The 22,051-nt window shown below is 41.7% G+C and overlaps 1 protein-coding gene across 1 annotated transcript in view; it reads right to left on the bottom strand.

Annotated features, from left to right (window-relative positions):
- Nucleotides 1-22,051, bottom strand: part of LOC121837787 — a 50,446-nt gene that overhangs the window by 6,445 nt on the left and 21,950 nt on the right. The window contains exon 5 of the mRNA XM_042293596.1: nucleotides 7,044-7,081. Coding sequence (XP_042149530.1) covers nucleotides 7,044-7,081 — 38 coding nt within the window. The remainder of the gene's footprint in view (nucleotides 1-7,043; nucleotides 7,082-22,051) is intronic.

Genomic DNA, 22,051 nt, shown 5'->3' with positions numbered 1-22,051 from the left:
GGGACCCAACCCAAAAACATAACATATGCAGCGATATCTCTAAGGGATAGTCGTTTTTTTTTTAGAAAACAAGTGCGCGATTGAACACGGCTGACGAGGCCGGCGACACGCGACACGTCAAGATTTTTATTCCCTCTCCTGTTCACGTCGTCCCTTCGAGCAGGTGAACCGAAGCGAGAAGGAGAGAAACGAGGCCGCCTCCCTCATTCTCAAAATTTTCAGGAGGATCGTGACGTCATAGTCTTCGCTTGATCGCGCCCTTCGTTTCCAAATACACGGCCATCCGTTTGAGATATCGATGTATGAGTGATATTTTGGAGTTCGTAGCGTCCCCTTCAACGCTACTGCGGCCTTATTTTGAGAAATTCAAATTGAGGTTCCGCATCCCTTTAAATCGAAGTGCTTTTTTTTAATAGAGGGCGAAGTTAGGTTGGGCGAGTTCTGTCATTACCATGTATCTATAAGGCTCGGCAGACTTCCAATGAGAGAAGACAGTCACCCTAGCGGACTAATTACCTAAAATTTCCTCATTAACTTTTTTAATTATTGACTCTTGGTATCATGTTGGAATTTCAGTACTGGTGGCAATAACTATAAGAGGCCAGACCAATTTAAAGAATTCGCGAAAAGAAATGTTTTTTTATATATATTAATCAATCAATTTTCGCGTTTCTTCGCCCCATTTAAAAATTCCGCTAAAATTCATCAAGTGAACTTTCCACAATCATGCTTGGAACATTGACATCTGCATTTAAATATGTAGTCGCAATCTCGGCAGCATGTGTTTGTTCGGTGAGCCCGTGAGAGAAGTGATGACACCAAAACGACTACGCCACACTTCCAAGCGTTATTATGGGCAGTGTTCATTGCGATTTCTTGCGCGCAATTTGTAAAGGGACACTGAGAGGGTATTTATTCTCGCCGAGATTTTTAGTTCTACGTGACATATGGGAGCCCAACTACCCAGAACAAAATTTGCGGCTCGAAATTTGGTTTCTTTCCGCCCGAAAACCACCGATCACGAACTGGCCGGTCTGAATCCCGCTCACTCTCTTTTCCGTGGTCACGGACCATTCTATAAGGTTTAGACACAACCACCAAATTTAATCAAAGGCGTGGTTCATTGAAAGAACTGACTCAATATTACAAATAGAAAAAAAAATACGAAACCCATTTTTTGCGCTTTCTAAAGAGCTGCAATTACGTTGATGAAAAAAATGTTGCGCAGAGGACCGGAAGCATTACTATGAAAAGGTCCCCCAGTAAGTACAATAAAGAAAAAAAGAAATTCCCCGCAGCTCAGTGGAAAGATGTCCGCTTCACACACAGCGGGCGCAGGTTCGATCCCTAGTAAAGGCGCACTTTTTCTTTTTCTTTTTTGACTTTTTGACTAACAATTTCGCGGTGTTTAATCCTTTTTTTTATATTATCACTGAAAAAAAAATGTTGTGGACGATGCGTTCCTGGACTAAATGGTATGGGCTTCCCTTTTTGACACCTTCGAACTCAATGTATAGTCACTTTCCACAAAATGAAAGGAGCATATGAATCCGGTAGCGTCCGCTTTCCGAGGTGCCCGGAACTGTCGAAATTGCCACCAGCCATTGGTACCGATCCCGTTGATCTTTTGGAAACATGTGCAGACTCTTGCAGACAATGCCACCTTTTTCGAAAGCAAGACATGTGAGCCAGCCCTTCACGCAACATTTTGGGGGTATTCTTTTCGTAGCCGATCACGGGAATTCACCACGGGCACTCACTACTCATCTCCAACCCTTTAATGTACGAAACAACTCATCTTGAAGCGCAGAACACCGAGCGGAACAAACATAACTGCAAAGAAATCGCACGGCAAACAGTTCCCGCAATGGTTGTCGTCTGCTAAGCCCGGCAAAAGAAAAAAAAAACGGAGAGGGAAAAGAAAAAGAGCACGATCGTATGTAGCCACGTGACTTCCGCCACTCTCTCCTGTGTGCGCGGTTTCGGTTTCGGTTTCGGGCAGTTGCGGTTTTTGGCTTTATTAAAAGTATACGCGACTCTGTAGCAAAATATTAATTGAGTAGTCTTCCGAGAACCATAATATATCGCTCGGGAAAAAAAAAATTAGGGGATGCAAGTGTGCCTTCGTGCTTTAAAACCTCAAGAACTATTACATTTTCACAAGCATATTAAGTTGTTCTGGGCCTAAATTTTAATTGCCGTCAATAGTGCAATTCCAACATGATGTTTAAAACCAATTTTTTAAAAGGGAATTAGGATGTTTCAGAGAATGATTCAACTAACCGTGATCATTATCCCCTCAACTCATGTCCGCTGAGGACGATGAATACATGGCAAATACAGAACTCGTCCGACTTTCACCCCCTATTATTAAAAAAAACTGTTCGAATAAAATCACACACCCTGAATAGTTCTTTCTAACGTTCCAGTTATTTATGATTATTTTAGTTATTTTTTATGATTAGTTTAGTTATTTTTTCATTTCATTTAAATATTTTATTTAATTTAATTAATAATAATTTTATTTAATTAAGTTATTTTTCCGACGTATTTACAAACATGGAGCTTTCATTCAACGCAAAGTAGTTATAGCAAAACAAAATTGGTATAACATGTATGGAGCGAAGCGCCGCTTTGTGAATCATCTTGAGACAGGGTAAGAGTGCTCAGCAGAGAGGTTGACGCCAATATCAAAATTTACAAAACGAATATATCAGGCACAACTTTATCAAATGCGATACACTGAAGTGTGGAAACATTGCTTCAAGAGGTTTGATGTTTTAAAATAAAATAGAAAGCTTTGTATTATGCAGGTTTTTGCTTTCTATATTAATATACAAATAACAATATTTTGTGTATTCTTACACAGCCGTAAGTAAGTCAACGTCGATGAGAGTCTGGTGCCTCAGTTGTAGATGTGGAATTTAGCCAGTGTTGTACAACCGGTAACCCGGGGACTATAACGTGAATCTCGCAGTGAAACACGACCGCACGCCGGTACGATGCTCATCCAGATCCAAGCGGGCAGGAGTAGGGATTGAACCGAGGATCCCTGGGTTCTGCAGCTAGAGCTTTCGCTCTACGTACTCCGAGCGGAAGAGCGCTAGCCGACTCGGCCACCGATCGGCCATTTTTATATTATTCAAATTAGTAAACTGCAGGAGAACTCAACGTACCCTAAAGTTTAACCCGTTAAATCTTTGTATGATGTCAGCACACAAATAGTTCTTGTGATATTGCTTCTTTTTTAAATTTATATAAAATTTGAAATGAAAGGGAAGCTTTGAAGTGGCATTACCTGCAGCTAAGTAAATATTTACATACATATATACCGTGTGTTCCCGCGAAGACTTTTACGCATTTCTAAAAACAAGATGTTCGAGATAAAGAAAAAAACCTTTTAGGCTTTCCACTTTGTTGAAGAAGGAAGACCAGCGAAGCTGTACTATATGGGGCGACCCCAAGGACGACGCCTAGAGGACGACATCTAGAACGACCTCAAGGATGACTTCTAGGATGACCTGAAGGACAACGCCTAGAGGACGACGCCTAGAACGACCTCAGGGACGTCTAGCACGAGCTCAAGGACGACACCTAGTATGACCTCACGGTCGACGTCAAGGAGGACCTCGAGCACGACCTCAAGGACAACCTTAAGGACGGCTTCTAGGACGACCTTGAGAAGGACCTCGAGGACGGCGTCTAGGACGACCTCAAGGATGGCTTCTAGGAAGACCTCTCGGACGACCTCAGGGACGACGTCTAAGACGACCTCAAGGACGACTTCGAGGACGACACCTTGAGAAATTCAGCCTTTCCACTCTGGCGAAAACCAGAGTAGAAAGGCTGAAAAGGTAGCTGCCACCTATGAGCGATAGCGGCAACCAGACACTGGCAAGCCGATTGTCTGGTTGGCGCCGTCGCTCATAAAGCGATAGCTGTCCAGAGTTTGGCGTCAACATTCACTTGGTGAGGGACACGAAACTGGGACAGCTAGTCCTTAACAGCTCCGTTTTAATAAAACGGCCAGGCATCTGCACGCCTTTTATTGTCGCAGGTTCGCTGGAAGAGTATAAGCGCAACCGGGATGGGCAAAATACATGCAAATATATATCAAAATATAAATACGAAATACTTTGTCAAAATGTATTCAATTACAAATCTAATTAAATTTCCAGAAAAGCATTTAAGTACAAGATACAAATACAACCAAATGTATTTGGTGTCCTCCAAATACTTTTCCAAATACATTCCTCGAAATTTGCGTCAGCGACTTCGGGGCACGTCCAACGGGTTTCTGGGTATCTCATTTTAATTTTCCATCGCACGCTCGGGAGTTATTGTGCGAGGCTCTAGTAACGTAATAGAAATATGATTACAAAAAAAATGTAATCAGCTTGGACGTAATAGGTGAAAGAAGCACAGAGCTTCAAGCAGATTTTTTGTCGATTACATTTTGGTATAGACCAACAAAGACCCGAGACGACCAAGACGCGCAGCACTAGCTAGAGAATTTTTTATTGTCGCAACTCGCACCAGTTACGAAAATCTGGTCGCCCCGCGCATTCAGAATGTTCCAGGCAAAAATATGGGTAGAAATCAGACTGGAAAGCATCACAAGTTGTCACAGGTACTTATTTATTATTTAGCCAGTCTGCCTGTGAACGTCGATTTCGTCACTATTCTTGCCCTGGACTAGCACCGTAATCACAAGTCACTAAACGCTTGTGCTTGATTGAGATACACTGCATTCGGTGCAGAACGTAGTTTTCTTCCTGCTCTGGACAGTTACAATCAATTTGAGGGATGTATTTTTGCCAAGAAAATTGTATTTAATTACAATTGTATTTAAAATACCCACGTTTTAGTATTTAAATACACACGTCAAATACATTCATAATGAATCATAATGTAACACCGAAAACTGTGGTGCGGGAAAGTTAAGAAACTTTCAAGTCGAATAAACAGACAGAAGAAGGGGAACGTCTCAATGACGTTCTGAGTAGAAGGACATTGAGACTTTCTCCTGCAGGTTTTGTTTTCTTCGATTTGAAAGTATTGTTATTTTTCCCCACCACATTTCTACGTGTTGAATTATGATTAAAGCTATGAGCCAATTGTTTTTTTGGTGGATTCCAATGACGGATGTAAACATCACGCTTCTTTGCTGATTTATCTGCTGAAACAATAGGACTACAACGCCTAAGATGTCTAACCAGCGACCGGGGCCATCTTGATTCGAAAGTCGGCGTCGTGTTGCGATTGGCTGCCGCTTCGCTGCTCGCGAAAGTGTTCGGCAGATGTCAGCGTTTGGCAGGAGGCAGGAGCGGTCGACGAAAACGCGCCCCAACCGCGCGATCACAGCCACTTTACGATTTAAAAAGCAAGAATCCGCTTGCAGTCTGCATGGAGGACAATTTTAAAGGGAAGAAAAGAAGGCTTTTTCCACTTGGTTTCGAGAAGTCTCCACGAGTCGACCTTAGTCAAAAATGGCGTCATTAACTTGGTGAGGCATAGTAACTGTGCAACAGCATTATTTTTACCAAGAGAGACTGGAAACCTGCATTTGATTTTCGACTTTAAGAGCACCATCAACCTTTTGGTCATGACCGACAATTATCTACTTCTATCCCTTACAAAAAAAAATGTGAGGCAGTCTGTTGACATCTTATTATTTTTTTAACATACCTGTCCACTTCCTATCTTATAGCCATTTTTCTACAAGGTTTCTACAGATTTCTTGTCAACAGGAGTCTACAGAGCACAGTCGTCAGATTTGCTAAAAAGTCCATTCATATATATATATATATATATGAAATGACATTTTAGCAACCATTTATATTGTGTCCCAGACAACCACACTAGCAGGTTGTCGATTGTGATACGACGGAGCAACGGCAGAAGTTACAGTATCCATATGCGAGAAAACCAGAGTGAAGTTTAATAACAACGAAATTGTTTATAATGATGGATCAAGAGAAGAAGCGTTTTATGTCGCATGTTCGATACTGCAGAGAATTTGGCTTTTAATTCTAACATACTTCTGAAGAAAAGAGATGAGAGCTACTAAAGGAGTGCTGCAGTTACGAGGTACTGATGAGGCTGGCAGACGTTAGATAAAGAAATGATCGTCAGGATAAGTTTACTAATTAAGTAAAATGTGGTAATTATAATTTAGAAAATATTGGTTTGAGGGTTTATGTTGCAATTGCAATATTGAAAGAACTTACTTTTTGAGGTCAGACGAATTTAAAGAATTTGCAAATATCTAGAAAGTTTTCAGACATTATTTCTTCAATTTTAATGTTTCTTAGTTCGATTTAAAAATTGTGCGAAAAAAAAATCCGCAAACCCCAAATAACGTTAAGAGAGATGTAGTTGTTCCAGTCACGTCGTAACTCGGGCTGTCGGCGCACTCAGCTAGGATACGCTGCCGAGATAGTCAGGTCATTATTGAAACTAGTACGACACTCTTCCAAGTTTCAAGAGTCAGTGTGATCAGAGTTAGTGTTAGTGTGATCAGAGCTTGTAGCGCTTTTTTTTTTGTGGGTAATTTTTTAATTGGGTTAAAAAATTGAAAATATCGAAATCTATATATTAAAAACAAATAAAATTTGAAAAAAAATGTTTAAATAGATCTGACGTCTAAAAGTAATTACCCTCAATACTGCAACTGCAACGTGAACCCTAAAACCAATCATTTAGAAGTTAATTAAAAATTATGGATACTTAGTCAACCTCGCATGATAATCATTCGGTTATCTAATGTCCGGAGGACTTGAAAAATACATTGTGACGACGGACCTCATCTAACACTCATCTCCTTTTTTTTCAAAAGCCTGGGCGATTTAAACGAAAACACCCTGTATTTACTAACCAAAGACAAACCAATAAACTGAAGGGTACGGCTTACATTTTCACATCAATAACCGCCCAGTGTTTCGCGTACATTCGTGTGGCAGTAAGTGTGCCCGTTTTTGTTTCAACAATAAAGCTGATTTTCAGTACAAGCGCTCGCAAAAACGGCCTGAAACTTTGCTTACCGGCTTGAGAATTTCCTGTTTTGTTTATAATTTCGTGCCTGCGAGAAAATTCAAGTATCAGTATATTTCAAACGGACTCCTAGCTTTTGCAGCTTTGTACGCAGGCAATAAAAATGTAAATTTATTATTTATTATATATTTCTCAGCAGAAAAAAGAACGACGTCACGCAGTGTTAGCCGCCAGTGGGGCTATAGAAGATGAAAAAAGTATTTACACTAACAAAACTTTTCTAGCCTCTATTCAGCTAGCCTAAAAAGCAATGAGTTATGTTGAGTTTTACTACTTCAAAGGGGCTCAAGAGAGGGCTTAACATAAGGAGGTAACTATCTACTATAAACTACACAACAATAAAAACCAGAGCAAAGCTCGAAAAAATAACACTGTACACACTTCACAAAATAAATCACATTTCAAGGCTTTTTTAAAGTTTTGTAGGCAATGTGCGTAGGCAATGAGTTGTAGTTGGCAGTAACAAGAGAGAATAGAGGGTCTTGAAATTCATTAGTTCTGAAGCATTAACGCCGAACTTTAAGGGGATAATCAAGGCGCTTGGAAATGTAAGATGGGTTATGAAGGGGGGGGGGGGTATAAGCTACGAAACTCTGCTGATGAAGAGTTTAAGTCTAGGTGTTATTATAGCTGTGACACTCGAAGTATAAGAGTAGTCATGAGTAACGTAACGTGATGCTTTATTTTCTACCGATTCGAGGTCGACGATATGATATGCTAGATGTGAACACCAGTTGATGCTAGTGAATTCTAGTTTTGACCTGATTCATGTCTTATATGAGGTCAGTTTTACAGTCTATGATGAGCGAAAAAGATTGCGTTTATTGTATCCTAGCGCTTTACATGCATTGGACACGGTGTTATTGACGTGTTCATTCCAAGTGAGGTCCTCCGGAAACGTGAGTCCTAGGTACTTCTAAGTACTAACTTTCTCTCTGTCGGCGTGGTTGAGTGTATATTTCGTTTTTGATGAAGAGGATCGGCTTTCAAATAATACATATTTAGCTTTATTTGTTCTTATGTTTAATTGCCATGTGTTAAATGATATTTAGATCCTGTTGTTATAGGTCTTGATCACCCGGCTTAGTGATGGGACGATAAATAACACAATCATCCGCGAATATTCTGATGTGGGATGATAACTTGAGTGGGAGGTCGTTAATATATATTAAAAATCAAACTGGTACCAGGAGGCTGACCTGTCAAACCGCCGATTTCGCTATCGATTTCGGAGAGTTTCTCTCCCCAATATACGTAGCTTCCTTACGGCTAAAGAGAAAATTAGCATTTCCTTGTATGATAACGGGATGAATGTTGAGTTGATCTAGCGAATAGAGTAAACATGTATGGGGCACGGTATCGAAGGATTTAGCAAGTAGCGATTCGCTGCATTGTAACGGGGTGAATGTTGAGTTAATGTAGCTTATAGAGTAAACGTTCATGGAGCACGGTATCGAAGGATTTAGCAAGTAGCGATTCGCTGTATGATAACGGGATGAATGTTGATTTGAGTAAGCTCATAGGGTAAACGTTTAGAGGACACAGTATCCAAGGATCTAGAAAGTAGCGATTCGGTGTATAATAACGGGAGGAAAGTTGAGTTGATTTAGCTTATAGAGTAAACGTTTATGGGGCACGGTATCGAAAGATCTAGAAAGTAGCGATTCGGTGTATGATTACAGGATAAATGTTGAGTTGATTTAGCTTATAGAGTAAACGTTTTTGGGTCACGGTATCGAAGGATTTAGCAAGTAGCGATTCGCTGTATGATAACGGGGTGAATGTTGAGTAGATTTAGGCTATAGAGTATACGTTTATGGGGCACGGTATCGAAGGATCTAGCAAGTAGCGATGCGCTGAATGATAACAGGATGAGTGTTGAGTTGATTTAGGTTATAAAGTAAACGGTAATGGGGGGCACGGTATCGAAGGATTTAGCAAGTACCGATTTGCTGTATGATAACGGGATGAATGTTGATTTGAGTTAGCTTGTAGAGTAAACGTTTATGCGGCACGGTATCGTAGGATCTAGAAAGTAGCGATTCGGTTATGATAACGGGATGAATGTTGAGTTGATTTAGCTTATAGAGTAAACGTTTATGAGGCACGGTATCGAAAGATCTAGCAAGTAGCGATGCGCTGAATGATAACAGGATGAATGTTGAGTTGATTTAGGTTATAAAGTAAACGATAATGGGGGGCACGGTATCGAAGGATTTAGCAAGTACCAATTTGCTGTATGATAACGGGATGAATGTTGATTTGAGTTAGCTTATAGAGTAAACGTTTATAAGGCGCGGTATCAAAGGATCTAGCAAGTACCGATTCGCTTATGATAACGGGATGAATGTTGAGTTGGTTTAGCTTATAGAGTAAACGTTTATGAGGCACGGTATCGAAGGATCTAGCAAGTTGCGATTCGCTGTATGATAACGGGATCAATGTTGAGTTGATTTAGGTTATAAAGTAAACCTTTATGGGGCGCGGTATTGAAGGATCTTGCAAGTAGAGATTCGCTGTAATGATAACGGAATGAATGTTGATTTGAGTTAGCTTATAGAGTAAACGTTTATGGGGCACGGTATCGAAGGATCTAGAAAGTAGCGATTCGGTTATGATAACAGGATGAATGTTGAGTTGGTTTAGCTTATAGAGTAAGCGTTTATGAGGCACGGTATCGAAGGATCTAGCAAGTAGCGATTCGCTCTATGATAACGGGATGAATGTTGAGTTGGTTTAGCTTATAGAGCAAACGTTTATGGGGCGCGGTATTGAAGGATCTTGCAAGTAGAGATTCGCTGTAATGATAACGGAATGAATGTTGATTTGAGTTTGCTTATAGAGTAAACGTTTTTGGGCCACGGTATCGAAGGATCTATCAAGAAGCGATTCGTTGAATGATAACGGGATGAACGTTGAGTTGACATAGCTTATAGAGTAAACGTTTATGGGTCACGGTATCGAAGTATTTAGCAAATAGCGATTCGCTGTATCATAACGGGATGAACTTTGAGTTGGTTCAGCTTATCGAGTAAACGCTTATGGGGCGTTGTATCGAAGGATCTAGCAAGTAGGAATTCACTGTATGATAACGCGATAAATGTTGAGTTGATTTAGCTTATAGAGTAAACGTTTATGGGGCACGGTATCGAGGGATCTAGCAAGTAGCGATTCGCTGTATGATAACGGGATGAATGTTGAGTTGAGTTAGCTTATAGAGTAAACGTTAATGGCGCGCGGTATCGAAGGACCTAGGAACTAGCGATTCTCTGTATGATATCGGGATGTATGTTGAGTTGATTTAGCTTATAGAGTAAACGTTTATGGGGCACGGTATCGAAGGATCTAGAAAGTAGCGATTCGGTTATGATAACAGGATGAATGTTGAGTTGGTTTAGCTTATAGAGTAAACGTTTATGGGGCGCGGTATCAAAGGATCTAGCAAGTAGCGATTCGCTGTATGATAACGAGATGAATGTTGAGTTGATTTAGCTTATAGAGCAAACGTTTATGGGGCGCGGTATTGAAGGATCTTGCAAGTAGAGATTCGCTGTAATGATAACGGAATGAATGTTGATTTGAGTTTGCTTATAGAGTAAACGTTTTTGGGCCAGGGTATCGAAGGATCTATCAAGAAGCGATTCGTTGAATGATAACGGGATGAATGTTGAGTTGACATAGCTGATAGAGTAAACGTTTATGGGTCACGGTATCGAAGTATTTAGCAAATAGCGATTCGCTGTATGATAACGGGATGAACTTTGAGTTGGTTCAGCTTATCGAGTAAACGCTTATGGGGCGTTGTATCGAAGGATCTAGCAAGTAGGAATTCACTGTATGATAACGCGATAAATGTTGAGTTGATTTAGCTTATAGAGTAAACGTTTATGGGGCGCGGTATCGAGGGATCTAGCAAGTAGCGATTCGCTGTATGATAACGGGATGAATGTTGAGTTGAGTTAGCTTATAGAGTAAACGTTAATGGCGCGCGGTATCGAAGGACCTAGGAACTAGCGATTCTCTGTATGATATCGGGATGTATGTTGAGTTGATTTAGCTTATAGAGTAAACGTTTATGGGGCCCGGTATCGAAGGACCTAGCAGCTAGTGATTCGCTGTATAAAAACGGGATGAATGTTGAGTTGATTTAGCTTATAGCGTAAAAGTTTATGGGACACGGTATCGAAGGATTTAGCAAGTAGCGATTCGCTGTATGATAACGGAATGAATGTTGAGTTGATTTAACTTATAGAGTAAACGTTTATGGGGCACGGTATAGAGGGATCTAGCAGGTAGCGATTCGCTCTATGAAAACAGGATGAATGCTGAGTTGATTTAGCTTATAGAGTAAACGTTTACCGGGCGCGGCATGGAAGGATCTTGCAAGTAGCGATTCGCTGTATGATAACGGGATGAATGTTGAGTTCAGTTATCTTATACAGTAAACGTTTATGTTGCACGGTATTGAAGGATCTAGGAAGTAGCGATTTGCTGTATAATAACGGGATGAATGTTAAGTTGAGTTAGCTTATAGAGTAAACTTTTATGGGGCACGGTTTTGAAGGATCTAGCTAGTAGCGATTCGCTGTATGATAACGGGATGAATGTTGAGTTGATATCGATTATAGAGTAAACATTTATGGGGCACGGTATCGAAGGATCTAGCAAGTTGCGATTCGCTGTATGATAACGGGATGAATGTTGAGTTGATTTAGCCTATAGAGTAAACGTCTATGGGGCACGGTATCGAAGGATCTAGCAAGTAGCGATTCGTTGTAGGATAACGGGATGAATGTCGAGTTGATTTAGATTATAAAGTAAACATTCATGGGGCACGGTATCGAAGGATCTATCAAGTAGCGATTCACTGTATGGTAGCGGGGTGAATGTTGAGTTGATTTAGCTTATATAGTAAACCTTTATGGGGCCACAGTATCGAAGGATCTAGCAAGTTGCGATTCGCTGCATAAAGGTATGAATGTTGAGTTGGTTTAGCCTATAGAATAAACGTTTATGCGGCACGGTATCGAAGGATCTACCAAGTAGCAATTCGTTGTATGATAACGGGATGAATGTTGAGTTGATTTTGCTTATAGAGTAAACATTAAGGGGCACGGTATCGAAGGATCTAGCAAGTTGCGATTCGCTGTATGAGAACGTGATGAATATTGAGTTGATTTAGCTTATAGAGTAAACGTCTGTGGGGCACGCTACCGAAGGATCTAGCAAGTAGCAATTTGTTGTATGATACCGGGATGAATGTTGAGTTGATTCATCTTATAGAGTAAACGTCTATGGGGCACGGTATCGAAGGATCTAGCAAGTAGCGATTCGTTGTATGATACCGGGATGAAAGTTGAGTTGATTCAGCTCACAGAGTAAACGTCCATGGGGCACAGTATCGAAGAATCTAGCAAGTAGCGATTCGCTGTATGGTAGCGGGATGAATGTTGAGTTGATTTAGCTTGTAGAGCAAACATTTATGGGGGCACGGTATGGAAGGATCTAGCAAGTTGCGATTCGCTGTATTGTAACGGGATTAATGTTGAGTTGATTTAGCTTATAGAGTAAACATTTATGGGGCACGGTATCGGATGATCAGAGGCAATGGATGACAGCAGTGAGGTGTCTGAGCCAGCGTCTGATCAAGACGACATGGACTGGCAGACATCTAAATCTAAGCATAAGAGCAAAAAACCAGTAGCCCCTCCAAAGTGACGTAGGACATCCTTTTTTGCCCTGCGCGCCAAAGTCAAGGTTTTACTTTTACTTGTTCTTTACGACTTTTACTGATTTACTAATCTTTTAATTGTGTTTTAGAATAATGTCTAAATTTACTTTGATGCAGTGGAACTCCCGCGGTCTTTTACGAAATATTGATGATGTCAATATTTTTATGGACGAATTACGTCCTATAGCTCTCTCCTTACAAGAGACGCATCTTAATGATCATCATAATTCAGTGTTACGTCGCTATCAGTTTTTTTAGAAAAGATCGCCCTTCATCAAATGCATCAGGTGGAGTAGCTGTGGCTGTTCAAAGTGGAGTCGCATGCTCGCAGGTTCCTCTTTGCACACCTCTTGAGGCAGTGGCTGTGCGACTTCTTTTGGATCGCCTCATCACTGTTGTCTCTATTTATACTCCACCAAACATTCCACTGCATCTTCATGATCTCCAAAGACTTGTTGCACAGCTTCTTCACCCTTTTTTACTTTTATGAGATTTTAATGCTCACCACCCCGTATGGGGTAGCGCCCGCCAAGACTCACGTGGTGGAGTCCTCGAGCGGTTTTTATTAACATCTGGGCTGTGCTGTATGAATAAGAGATAACCAACCTTTTTCAGTGCAGCTCACAATTCATTTACATCTATCGAGCTTTCCATGTCTTCCCCTTCAGTGTTTTCTTCATTTACATGGAAAGTCTTGGAAAATCCTTTTGGAAGTGACCACTTTCCAATCATTCTGGATAGTCTTGTTTCAGTTCCAAGCCTAATGAACCGTACCCCTCGTTGGAAACTTGACAAGGCAGACCGGAGTCTATTCAACCTAAATGCAGAGCTTAAGCCTTGCATGTTCTTGTCCTTAACACACGATGAAGCCACCACATACATTACACAACAGATCACCAATGCCGCTTTTCGCTCCATCCCTGAAACCTCCTCTAGTATCCCCAAAAAGTGTAAACCATGGTGGAATGATGATTGTTCCAATACAGAGGAAACAGGACAAGGCATGGGGTATATTTCGCAAATATCCGACATTCATGAATTTGATAGAGTTTCAGCGAAATAGGGCCCAAGCTCGATGGACGAGGAAACAGGCCGAGAGGAAGTCCTGGAGAGGCTATCCCTCCTCTATAAGCTCTTATGTCCCAGCAAAGGAAGTGTGGGACCGACTGCACAAGGTTGAAGGCAAATACCGCTGCATTACAATCCCTCTTTTTCCCTCTGTAAGCTCTTTACATGACCAGGCAAATGTTTTGGGTGCTCATTTTGCAGCCGTTTCAAACTCATCTCATTACTCTCCAGCGTTTCTGAAGTTTAAAGCAGATGCAGAAAGAACGAAAGTCAGCTTGGCAGGAGGAGCCTCTGCACCATATGATCAGCCGTTTACAATGGTTGAGCTTCAAATGGCTCTCAAAATCCGGAAGCATTCATCCCCCGGCCCTGATCGATTACATTTCGAGATCAACCGCCATTTATCAAGGAGTCATTCTCAGCCCTCCTGACATATTTCAATGAACTCTGGAACGATGCACACTTCCCCTTCGATTGGAAGCAGGCAGAAGTAATTCCGTTGCTAAAGCCTGGAAAGGATCCTTCACTTCCTACAAGTTACAGGCCGATTGCACTGACTAGTTGCTTGGAGAAAACGTTTGAAAGGATTGTTAATAAGCGCCTTGTTTATTTCCTGGAGGAGCACAATATTTTGAATGTAAATCCATGTGGGTGTCGATCAGGACGTTCCACCATAGACGCTTAAGTCCGGCTGGAGACTGTTGTACGAGAGGCGTTTGCGAATAGGCAGCATTGCGTATCTGTCTTTTTTGATTTGGAAAAGCCTTACGATACCACTTGGAGGCATGGCATCCTACGTGACTTGTTCATACATGGAGTACGCGGCAGATTACTTCATTGTATAAAAAAACTATCTTAGTGGACATTTCTTCCGTGTACAACAGTATCCAACAGCTTTCTCCAGGAGAATGGTGTTCCTCAGGGTAGAGTACTGAGTATCACCCTCTTCGCCATAAAAATTAACTCTCTTTTGTCGTGTCATACCTTCCTCAGTATCATATTCATAATAAGTGGATGACATTCAAATTTCTGTGGCATCATGTAATATGTCTAGTTGTGAAAGGCAGCTACAACTAGCCATAAATAAAATTACTAAATGGGCTAACGACAATGATTTTAAGTTCTCTCAAGAAAAAACTATTTGTGTTCCATTTTCTTTGCGGTGGGGGTCTCTGGTTAGAGCCCTCGCTCATGTTAAATGGAGATGCCATCGGAGTTAGAACTGAGCATAAGTTTCTGGGATTGATATTTGACAGTAAGCTTAGTTTTGCCTCCCATCTCAAATGGCTAAAGCAGAAATGTATGCAGACATTGAGCATTCTTAAAGTCCTCTGACACAAGTCTTGGGGTTCTGATAGGAGGTGTCTACTTCGTTTGTACTTCTCTCTTGTACGATCGCGCCTTGATTAAGGGTCTGTTGTGTTCGCGTCTGCTCGGCCGTCTGCCTTAAAACTGCTTGACCCAGTGTATTACCTTGGGTTGCGTCGTGCGACGGGTGCTTTCAGAACATCTATTTTAAGCTTGCATGCTGACTCCAATGAAATGTCACTTGAAAAAAGGCGGCAGTATCTAAGTCTGGTTTATGCCTACAAGGTGTTATCAGAACCCAGCCATTCAGCCCACAATAGTATTCGAGAATCTAAGTTTTATCGTACTTTCTAGCATAAACCAACAGTTATTCGACCCTTGAGCCTTCGTTTTGAGAGTCTCCGTCTCTCCCTTAACCTGCCACGAGAGGGTGTCCATTTCCTAGAAAGTGCATATCATACTGCCCCGTGGGATATGAAACAAATAGCTTGCAGTTGGTATTTTACAAAAGTTAATAAACATAATGTTTTTCCACTCATTCTACAACAGGAATTCTTAGCTCTGCAAGAAAAATACAGATATTACCGCCAGTTTTATACTGACGGTGCCAAGTCCTCAATGTACGTCGGCTCAGCTGTTTATTCAAATACGTTTACCCATGTTACCAGACTTCACAATGTCGCCAGCATTTTTACTGCCGAATTACATGGTGTTCTGGCAGCACTTGACTATATAATCAGAAGCAAAGTGATTAAAGCCATTATATTTGTAGACTTTCAAAGTGTTGTTACTGCAGTATGTTCAGTCACACCAACTACGAATAAGTTGACTCGACTTGTACGGGCCAGAGCTCAACAGGGACTCGCTGGTGGGAAGGACATTGAGTTTTGCTGGATCCCGAGCCATGTGGGCATCGCAGGCAACGAGGCTGCAGATAGACTAGCTGCTTCTCCACAGAACCTTTTACCATCGAATGTCTGCATAACTTACCAAGACCTTAAAGCGTCCGTAAAATTTTCACTCTCGCAACTTTGGCAATCTGAATGGAAGTTAGCCGATAACAATAAGCTTCATGTCATCAAGCCAGAACTTGGTGCATGGGAAACCTCGTATAATAAAAATCGTTTCCACGAAGCTCTCCTGTGCCGGCTGAGAATCGGCCATTTGTTCCTAACCCATCAATACCTGCTTATAGGTGAGGAACCGCCGATATGCGAGCACTGCGGGGAAGCTTTATCTGTTCTGCATGTTCTCTTTCTTTGCCGTGGCCTTTTACAACAATACAAGATCTATTTCTCTGAGTTTTTCAAGTACAACATACCATTTCACCCTGTCTTAATTCTTGGGGAGCAGCCTCTCATATCACTTGAACGTCTTTTAGCTTTCCTCAAAACTAGAGGTATCTTACATAAACTATAGCCAAGTTCCAGTCTAGTGAGTGTACTTTTACCAATGTTTTTTTTAGCCTACCTAGTTTGGCGCAGTATGGCCATCGGAGCTCTTGCGCCATAAACCCGTAAACAACAACAACAACAATAAAATAAACATTTATGGGGCGCGGAATCGAAGGATCTAGCAAGTAGCGATCCGCTCCATGGTAGCGGGATGAATGTTGAGTTCATTTAGCTTATAGAGTTAACGTTTATGGGGCACGGTATCGAAGGATCTAGCAAGTAGCGATTCGCTGTATGGTAGCGGGATGAATGTTGAGTTGACTTAGCTTATAGAGTAAACGTTTATGGGGCACGGTATCGAAGGATCTAGCAAGTTGCGATTCGCTGTATGGTAGCGGGATGATTCTTGAGTTGATTTAGCTTAGAGAGTAAATATTTATGGGGCGTGGTATCGTAGGATCTAGCAAGTAGCGATTCGCTTTATAGTAGCGAGATGTATGTTGAGTTAATTTAGCTTATAGAGTAAACGTTTATAGTGCGCGGTATCGAAGGATCTAGCAAGTAGCGATTCGCTGTATGATAAACGGATGAATCTTGTGTTGTGTTAGCTTATTGAGTAAACGTTTATGGGGCGCGGTATCAAAGGATCTAGCAAGTAGCAACTCGCTGTATGATAACGGCATGTATGTTGAGTTGATTTTCCTTACAGAGTAAACATTTATGGGGGCACGGTATCGAAGGATCTAGCAAGTAGCGGTTCACTGTATGATAAAGGGATGAATGTTGAGTTGATTTAGCTTATAGAGTAAACGTTTATAGTGCGCGGTATCGAAGGATCTAGCAAGTAGCGATTCGCTGTATGATAAAGGGATGAATCTTGTGTAGTGTTAGCTTATTGATTAAACGTTTATGGGGCGCGGTATCAAAGGATCTAGCAAGTAGCAACTCGCTGTATGATAACGGCATGTATGTTGAGTTGATTTTCCTTACAGAGTAAACATTTATAGGGGCACGGTATCGAAGGATCTAGCAAGTAGCGGTTCACTGTATGATAAAGGGATGAATGTTGAGTTGATTTAGCTTATAGAGTAAACGTTTACCGGGCACGGTGTCAAAGGATTTAGCAAAGTCAGAAAATTACACCGGTAGTTATAGAAGCATGGATATTGTCGTGAAAATTAGTAGCAAATTCAGAAATGTGGGATGTGTACGAAAAAGATTTTCAAACGCCATGTTGAATACTACAGGGGCGGTGATGGTCACGTAAATAGTAATAACGTTTAAATATACTGCGTTTTTTTTATACTTTGCAGATTTGTTTTTAAAGTTATGAAAGCTACACTTATGCATATTGTACGAGTGAGTTACGCAGGCAGGGGGACATTACGTGGGTGGCTAATCTCTGCAATAGATCGCATAATTAAGTAAAATTTATTAATTAACCCTTTCATTAGTTAGAATGGTTTTATGGTTCCAATTAGAAATTTGCTGAACGTCGTGCAAAACGCCTAAATCAGTAATTTTTAGAAAGACTTTGAACGCGCGAGGATCGCTGTAGTGCGATAAAGTTACCACTCGCGGGCACCTTACAACAACCGCCCAGGCAGCACAGGGTGTTGGGCCAATATTGGAAGAGCATTGGCAAAAAAAGGTCCAATGATGGTCCACTTTAGCCAATCTGCTTCCAATATTGGCTATACTATTATATGGAATCTTCAGTGATGGCCCAGCTTCTCCAATGAACAACCAATATTGGAAGCACATTGGCATAAAATGGGCAATCTTGGACTGTCATTTCCATTCGCTTGCGAATATTGGATGAACACTGGTAAAACATGGACAATGTTGGCCTGACAGTTCCATTGGGTTGCGAATATTGGATGAACACTGGCATAAAATGGGCAATATTGGCCTGTCAATTCCATTGGCTTGCGAATATTGAATGAACACTGGTATAAAATGGGCCATCTTGACCTGTAAGTTCCATTGGCTTGCGAATATTGGACGATACTGGCGTAAACCAGACAATGTTGGCCTGTCAGTTCAATTGGCTTGCAAATATTGTATGAACACTGGTATAAAATGGGCAATCTTGGCCTGTCCGTTCCATTGGCTTGCGAATATTGGACAAATACTTGCGTAAACCGGACAATGTCGGCCTCTGAGTACCGTTGGCTTACTAACATTGGATGAATACTGGAATAAAATGGTCAACGTTGGTCTGTCCGTGCCGTTGGCATTCCAATATTTGATGGGGACTGGCGTAAAATGGACACTGTTGGCTTGGCAATGTTGGATAAACACAAGCTTATAATGGTTACTGTTGTCCTGTTGGTACCATTGGCTCATTGTCATTTCAAGAACACAGCGGCATAGAATGGTCGGTGTGTGTTACTATGACAATACCATTGGCTTAATAGTGGAAGCATGTTTGAATACGCTGGTTTAGGCGCGTTCGTTTCACCTCAACAAGTTGATATTGCTCGAGCGCTTGTAAATTTTATGTTATTTCTTCAAAATGCGATTCAGGTGCTTTTCTGCAAAGTAAGCAAGACAATAACAAGGTACAGAACTTAATGGCGAAGATTTGCTCCTTCACAGTGCATATTATGCAGTCGCCAGCGATATGGGCACATCAGGACCGCCAACTGGAAAAAAAGAAAGAAAAACGATGTCCGGTTTATAGAGTCAACATAATAGATTATCATGTTGACTCTATGAACTTGACAGCCACAATAAGAGCCCAAATGCCTCCTACACGGCGCCAAGGCACTGATAGCAGACGACAATGTTGGTCTTGATTTAGAGTCTAGCCGGATTGTCTAGCCGGATGTTGGTCTCGATTTAGAGTCTAGCCCCTTTTTTTTCCGCATTTGATTTATCACTGTCTCTTCTTAATTTTGACATTAGGCTCCGAGCTGATTTCGGAGCTTCGTGTCTGTCAGTCCCGTTTCGTCCTCCCTACTACCTTGGTTTTTGGAAACCCGAATAGCAAATAACAGCAGAAACAAACGAAAGAATTCGAGAGAGAGAAGTATGCACGGGAGGGGTCGCGCCGACGGCCTCGGAAAGGCTTCCCCTCCCATTTTCCCCACGCCGTCACTAATCTCTCTTTTGTGAGTGAAGAGGACTCGGCGATCTTGAGGGAGGAGGATACTGCGCATTCCTAAGCTGACAGTGCCGGGGAAGCTAGGCGCCGGCCGGACCAGTCATCACCTGCACCGCTCTCTGCGCGTGGTTACGGGAAAGAGCGTGATCACGTGATTAAAAATAGACCTGCGATTAGTTCACCGAGCTTCTTAGCTTCCTCTGCACTCTCAGCTTAGGGGTGATGGAGTCCAGAACGCGAAACACAAGCACACACGCACACCCACGCACACAGAAAGTGGGATCGCGTGCATCAAGGCCACAAGATAAGGTAGCGACTGGAAGACGGTGGGGACGGTCTCCTCAATTTCCAACACGCGCATCCGCGAACTGCAAGTTGGCAGACGCGCTTCGCAATTTATGCAAGCTTTTTTTTTTTTTTTTTTTTTTTTTTTTTTGTGGCAGAAATAGCTTTTTTTCCCAAGGCACAAGAACGGCAAGATTATCATGCGAATATCAGGACACCGTGGTGTCCGTTTCTAAGTTGTCTGAGTGCATTTGATTGCTTAGCAGACTGTTTTTATCGGGCGAGGCGGCTCGGCATCTCCGCCATGGTTCTAGAGTTCCGATCACCAGCAGCGCATTTCGTCTTAGTGCCAAGTGCGATCTTCAACATGCGGATTGCCAAGACCATGGATATTCTTTCGACAGCGCCTGCACATCGGTGTTTTTCCTTCGTTGTGGGCATACGTGTGACCACTAGCTTCGACGGACCGAAGACACGACGGACCGCTCTCTCCTCCATGTGAGTGACAAGGAGAGGTCCTCCTGACCATGGGGATAGGTGTTCTTGCTACGCAATGTACGTTTTGTCACTATCCGATGAGTTTGAACCGTGTCGAACTCTGTGCAAGGAATCTCCGACGAGTTCAGCGTGTAATTCACAGCGATCGGCCCGAAAGGCCTTGTACAGCGCTATTTGTAAGTGAGAGACGTTCTGATTGATTATTTCTGTGTTCGAAGTCATTTTTATTTAATTTTTCTTGTTAAAATATGGCTGTCGTCTTGGCGGTAAATGTGTGCTTTAGTAAAAAGTCCCCCCGGTAGGTCCAAAGCCGAATACCACAGAGCGTTGAGCAGTCCTTATTTGCCAAGGTTCGGCTTGTTGGGTGCGAGTGGAGTGTCGGTCATGTCACCGCGCTCTGCGAGTGTAATTGCCAGTAATTGTCTTTACACGATAAGCTATTTTATGTGTGTGATTTATTTTAAATTCTTGATTGATTCAAGCATCCAGTTCTGTTCAACTTTCAGGTTCTTACGTATAACGGGGTGATTATTGAACTCTTAATTTAGTAGTGCGTTTGACACTGGTGAGCTAAAGAGGGTGCCAGCGGTTGGATTTATAAATTGTAAATATTATGGAGGCAATATGTCTACATTTATAACTACATATTTCCGTGCCGCGAAAACCGTAAATCTTAAAAAAAAAAATTTTCTTCAAATCAACGTAGAAATATCGGTGTGAACTTAAATAGCGAGATTGTAATTCCTAAGGCTTCTTAAAGCTAAATGAAAGGTTAAGGGACGCCATGACTTTACAAGAGTAGAACTGAGCAATTTATGAAATAACCTTCGTACTATTTGATTAAATTTTCAAATCACTATGAATATTTTAATCTAGATCGATCGAGTTCTGGGTAACGACAAGTAACGAACAAAACAATAGAGAGTTTTAGGGAACCGTTTTTGCACATCCGATACGGTACGATGGGCCCTCCGGTACGAACTGCGCATGCGCCTGTCTTCTGCGATCTTAACGTAATGCGCTGTTGGAACCGTAAGGCACGACCGGCACGACCAATGGCCGACATGGACAGTCTCGCTTCGTTAGCAAAACGGCTATTTCGCTGGCGGAGAGAGCGTGCCGTGACTCCAAACATGAATAAAATAACTCGTGGCAGTGCCTGGCAGGAGCGCCATGTGTGACAGCAAGTCCATAAAGTTCGAGTCAGCAAAAAAAAAAAAAGAATAAAGAACAAAACGCAATACGACTTTTTCGATAGAAATAAATTGGTGTTTAGCGCAGCCAAAACTCGTCTGCTCGGTAGCTCAGTGGATTGGAGCGCCGATTACTTGAGCTCGTAGAGGTCCGGTAGTGGAGAGTTCGAATCCCGCACGCCCAGAACAACTTTTTTTTTCTTTTTTTTTATTTTTTTTTTCTTTTTTTTTTTACATGTTATAAGTTTTTTTTTTATACAAACATTGGATGTGCATTTTGAGCACTTATCACCCGTTTTTTACAGCTGCTTTTATGACAGGATTATCTGTAGTGGCAACAGAGTGTGCAACAGCCTTCTGCATCAAGGCTCTGGATACTTTTTAGTTTAAAAATGTTGCATGAATTAAAAAT

This window comes from Ixodes scapularis, unplaced genomic scaffold (assembly GCF_016920785.2).
Source record: "Ixodes scapularis isolate PalLabHiFi unplaced genomic scaffold, ASM1692078v2 PGA_scaffold4__175_contigs__length_147842914, whole genome shotgun sequence".
In the NCBI taxonomy this organism is placed as follows: domain Eukaryota; kingdom Metazoa; phylum Arthropoda; class Arachnida; order Ixodida; family Ixodidae; genus Ixodes; species Ixodes scapularis.
This window is presented reverse-complemented; position numbering and strand designations above follow the sequence as displayed.